Here is a 6,000-nt window from a genome sequence, read left to right as displayed (position 1 = left end):
GGGGAGACAAAGGCGGCCGGGCGAGTGCCGTGCCGGCCTTCATAGGCGCTACTCGCTCACAGCACTTGCCCCGACAGTCTGTTGAGGCTATACGGGTGATCTTTGTGTTTGGGGGGCACAGGTGGTGGCACCGGCCAGCCATCTCAGCCAGTCAACCCATGGCACCTGCTGGGCCTGTCCCGTGACCTCCTAGCGGCGGGCGTTCGACACTTGGCCTCGGAGTGCACCTAGCCTGGCACAAGCGACGCGCCGTGGCGTCATCGCCACTTGGTGGCGAATGTTGTTGTTCTATTTCCGTAGCTGTCAACCCCTTATCAGCGCCCCTACCTCATTACAGACCGATTCAGATCGTATTGATCACCCCGTGCCCCTTATAAACATCAACGTTCATTCCACAAAGTCCCCTCGCAAGGGAGAAACACAAACACATAAGGGCCGTCCATAAATGACGTCACGCGATTTTGGACGATTTTTGACCCCCCCCCCCCTTCGTCACACGACGTCACAAAAAGTCAGACCCCCCCACTCTCAAATATGACGTCACAAAGCTCTGCCCCCCCCCCCCCAAATAAAACATGCTTCAAATCGCTTTAAACTATTGTCATTGTAGTGCGTATTTAATGTGGCGCTGCACTCTGATGTTGTAGGAGAAAACATTTATTAAAAAGTCTATTTAATTAAGTAGAACGTGTTGTCTATATTGATTTAAAGTTGCGCATTTTGATGTGACGTCACATTTCTCAACCCCCCCCACTCGTCACACATCGTCACAAATGTCTGACCCCCCCCCCCTAGGTGCGTGACGTCATTTATGGACGGCCCCATAGACACAAATTATGTTATTAAACACAAACAGTTTTACGTATTAATTTAGATAATTGGTGTCAATGGTGCTACTTATCATGCTACTGTCTGTGATCTTGCATGCTGATGCTGATGCTGCTTGCTTGATATGTGAATGCACACACTCACAAACCTGTCAACCCCTTATCAGAGCCCCTACCTTATTACAGACCGATTAAGACACCTTATTGATCACCCAGTGACCCTTACAAATATCAACGTTCATCCTTCAAAGTCGCATCGCAAGGAGAGAAACACAAACGTAAATTAATTTTGGACCTGCAAACTCAATCCCCTCTGCACAGGAAGACGGAGCAAACCGCGTGGAGGCCGATCCGCTGGGCCGAGAAAAAATCCACAAAGTTGCGACGGAAAAACCCAACCAATGTATTGCAAAGCAATGACATCGACGACGACGACAACGACGACGGCAATAATAATGTTACACGTAATTATTATCAATAACAATAATAAACGACGATATTTTTTTTTTTAAAGATGCAAATTTACAATTGAAAAAATACTTCCAAATTTTTCAACACGACTTTGTGTTAGCACCATCAACGGATAACTATGGCACACAAATAAACTGCATAGCGTTGGGTGGGGGGGAGGGCAGCACCATGGTATCTGTAACACGAAGTAAATAGTCGACCAAATTGTCGAATGAATTGTCGACCGAATAGTCGACCGAAGAGTCGACCGAATAGTCGATCGAATAGTCGAACGAACTGTGGACCAAAACAGCCGACCAGTGCGCAAGAGATACACGTGACCAGGACAGACAAGCAGACAATGTCCCCTCTACAGAATTACATTGTTTTTTTAAAGTATCGTCTCAAAAACCACGACCCAAACTCTCCTGCCGCCGCCGGCGCGGGTAGCACGGGCGCTCGACGGCACTGGCTACCGCACGCAGCGATCTTCATCGTGGGCAGGTTGAGATGAATGAATGCGACGACGACGGTGGTGGTGGTGGTGGCGGTGGCTACAATGCTGCACGTGGCTGCTGCCGGCTGACTGTAAAGTTAACAGCACCGTGGCCGTGCGGAGGTTAACAACAGCGGCAGCGGCGGCGGCGAGGGTTGATGAATCACCACACGCAGATGTTGCGTAACCCCGTTTGGGTGGCAAGCAAGGCGGTAGCCGGAAACATTTGGGGCGCCATCCGTGGGGGACAGTGTTTGACACCCCAGTCGCATTGCGCCGTGGGGTCTCCCTTTGTCGGGCGCTCCGCTTTCCTGCCAGGTATAAACCGCTCAATTGGCCTGGGAATATCTTTGCCATATATAGATAGGGGACGGCAGAGCTTGGGCGATTGATCGGGGCCAGCGCTCGCCCCGCGTGCCTTCCGCTGCCTTCCCGCTCCACCCGCTCGCGTCGTTCCCCTCTCTACGCGAGAGCGGGAATCCGGATGCGAGGTACCGCCCCCCCCCTCCCCCGTTGTCTCATGTCTGTCTGCTCATCTGACTCCGTCACGTGCTGCTTTGCGAGCCGCCCATCCTGTGAGGTTGGCACAGCAACCGTGCCAACCGTTGGGGGGCGGGGGTGGACGCTGGCACGCGGTTGGCACCTTTGGGTCAACATTGGCCTGACGACGCAAGAGTCACGGTCGCGTGCGGAAGGCCCCGCGCCCGATTGGTCGGAGCGGAGGTCACGTGATCACGGGGTTGTGACGGCCGCCATTTTTTTAAAATTTTGGTTTAAGGGCTTTAAACCAAAAGACGTCCCTGCGTGTGAAATGAACTTTGGAAATTGTGAATTGTGTATCGAAATTTTTTCTCGGCGGGTCCCGAGATAATAAAAAAAAAGTCGACATCTTTTTCAAGATTTTCTTCAGGCGCCTGGGATTTTTCTTCGGCGGGTTGAGACGACGGTTACCGAGACAGTAGTGGTAGTCCTGGCAACAACGACGACGACGATGAGGGCGATTTCGCAAATTCAAGTGTCTTCTCAAACAAGTCGGGATGGGTCGCAGTAAAGTGACCTCCAAAAAAAAAAGGTGTTTTTAAGAAAGAATCGTAAGGTCCATTACCATTGACAGGAACAAACATCAACAGCAATAACAATAACGCCGACAAATAATAATAATAATAATGGAGGATATTAACAACAAAAAACAACCTTGTAAAAATAAAATAATTGACCTGGCCTCGCACCTGCACACAGGTACGAACAACATTTTACTTTAATCATTCAAATCATATCTCGACTTTAAAATTCCTTCGCTGTGGTTTATGCACGCCGTGTGTAACTCCGTGCCTTACAAGTTTACGAACACGCCCGTTTTCTTTTAGTGATTGCATCGTCTGGGCGAGGGAGGAGGGACGAAGGGAGGGAAGGGAGGAGGGTTGTGATGGGCATGGAAGACTGCGATGGGAGGGAATGAGGGATTGATCAAGGTGAAGGAATGAGGGATTGAAGGAGGTGAGAGAATTAGGGATTGAAGGAGGTGAGAGAATTAGGGATTGAAGGAGGGGGAGCGAGAGGGGGCGGCCCTCTAGCCGAGGTAGCAAACGGGCCCCAGCTGGAAGCCAAACTGCTGCCCAGGACCTCCGAGGTCTCCGGGCATGAGGTCCGCGATGGGCAGCTGCTCCACGTGGGGGGTGGAGACCTCCAGCACCGTGCGGCCCTCGCCCTTCCGCTCCTACGGCGCACGGGCGGCGCACACGGCAACGCCACAACCATCACGGCAACGCCACAACCATCACGGCACCATCACGCGGCACGCCACAACAATCACGGCAACGCCACAACCATCACGGCACCATCACGCGGCACGCCACAACCATCACGGCACCATCACACGGCACGCCACCACCATCACGGCACCATCACGCGGCACGCCACAACCATCACGGCACGCCACAACCATCACGGCACCATCACGCGGCACGCCACAACCATCACGGCACCATGACATGGCACGCCACAACCATCACGGCACCATCACGCGGCACGCCACAACCATCACGGCACCATCACACGGCACGCCACCACCATCACGGCACCATCACGCGGCACGCCACAACCATCACGGCACGCCACAACCATCACGGCACCATCACGCGGCACGCCACAACCATCACGGCACCATGACATGGCACGCCACAACCATCACGGCACCATCACACGGCACGCCACCACCATCACGGCACCATCACACGGCACGCCACAACCATCACGGCACCATCACACGGCACGCCACAACCATCACGGCACCATCACACGGCACGCCACCACCATCACGGCACCATCACACGGCACGCCACCACCATCACGGCACCATCACACGGCACGCCACAACCATCACGGCACCATCACACGGCACGCCACAACCATCACGGCACCATCACACGGCACGCCACCACCATCACGGCACCATCACACGGCAAGCCACAACCATCACGGCACCATCACGCGGCACGCCACAACCATCACGGCACCATCACATGGCACGCCACAACCATCACGGCACCATGACATGGCACGCCACAACCAAGATGGCACCATCTCGCGGCATGCCACAACCATCGTGACGCCATCACGGCATGCCACACCATCACCACATCATCACCACACCATCACCACATCATCACCAGACACCACACCATCACCACACCATCATCACACCATCACGACACACCACACCATCACCATACCATCACGACAGACCACACCATCACGGCACCATCACATGGCACTATCACATGGCACGCCACAACCATCACGGCACCATCACACGGCACCATCACGACAAACCACACCATCACGGCACCATCACACCATCACGACAAGTCCCAACATGGAGCGGTCAGGTAAGGGATGACTGAGTGTCTGTCCAGGAACCTCCAAGTGTCACCCGTTGCACGTGACGTGTGCGCTATCGCTGGCTACTTTGCATCTACCCCTCCAACATTTCAAACAAAGACAAAGATCCCCCGTGTAGCCTGTAACAGACTGTTGGGGCAAGTGCTGTTAGCGAGCACCTACGAAGGCCGGCACGGCACACGAGGGGTTGGGTGGCAAGCACCACGCCCGGCCGCCTTTGTCTCCCCGGTGGCGATGTTTACACACCCCATCAGCTATTCATTTGAGGCTGAGTCGACCTAGGGGAGTGAGGCTCAGGACCGGTTCAGATAATCGTCACTGGGTGTTGGCCGTGAGCGGGGAATGGATCTCGCGTCACCGGGCTCGTAGCGCGGCCTAGCGCCAACCGCCACTACACATGTCAAGCACACACACACACAACATGTCAAACACACACACACGCAACATGTCAAACATACACACGCAACATGTCAAACACACACACACGCAACATGTCAAACACACACACACGCAACATGTCAAGCACACACACACGCAACAAGTCAAGAATACACACACGCAACATGTCAAACATACACACACGCAACATGTCAAACACACACACACGCAACATGTCAAACACACACACACGCAACATGTCAAATACACAAACACGCAACATGTCAAGAATACACACACGCAACATGTCAAACACACAAACACAACATGTCAAACACACACACACGCAACATGTCAAACACACAAACACACACACACAACATGTCAAACACACAAACACACGCACACGCAACATGTCAAACACACAAACACGCAACATGTCAAACACACAAACACGCGCACACGCAACAAGACAAACACACAAACACACACACACACAACATGTCAAACACACAAACACACGCACACGCAACATGTCAAACACACAAACACGCAACATGTCAAACACACAAACACGCAACATGTCAAACACACACACACGCAACATGTCAAACATACACACACGCAACATGTCACACACACACACATGCAACATGTCAAACACACACACACGCAACATGTCAAACACACAAACACGCAACATGTCAAACACACACACGCAACATGTCAAACACACACACGCAACATGTCAAACACACACACACGCAACATGTCAAACACACGCACACGCAACATGTCAAACACACACACACGCAACATGTCAAACACACACACACGCAACATGTCAAACACACACACGCAACATGTCAAACACACACACGCAACATGTCAAACACACACACACGCAACATGTCAAACACACACACACGCAACATGTCAAACACACAC

The 6,000-nt window shown here is 52.7% G+C and overlaps 1 protein-coding gene across 1 annotated transcript in view; it reads right to left on the bottom strand.

Annotated features, from left to right (window-relative positions):
• Positions 1-1,214: 1,214 nt before the first annotated feature.
• The window catches only part of LOC133360049 (collagen alpha-1(V) chain-like), a 52,781-nt gene continuing 47,995 nt past the window's right edge, over positions 1,215-6,000 (bottom strand). The window contains exon 17 of the mRNA XM_061578629.1: positions 1,215-3,490. Within this exon, the coding sequence (XP_061434613.1) occupies positions 3,344-3,490 (147 nt within the window). The 3' untranslated portion in view covers positions 1,215-3,343. The remainder of the gene's footprint in view (positions 3,491-6,000) is intronic.

This window comes from Lethenteron reissneri, chromosome 67, assembly GCF_015708825.2.
Source record: "Lethenteron reissneri isolate LAM-NWPU_2019-01 chromosome 67, ASM1570882v1, whole genome shotgun sequence".
NCBI lineage: Eukaryota > Metazoa > Chordata > Hyperoartia > Petromyzontiformes > Petromyzontidae > Lethenteron > Lethenteron reissneri.
Note: the sequence above shows the minus strand (reverse complement) of the source record. Positions and strands in the feature narration are given on the sequence as shown.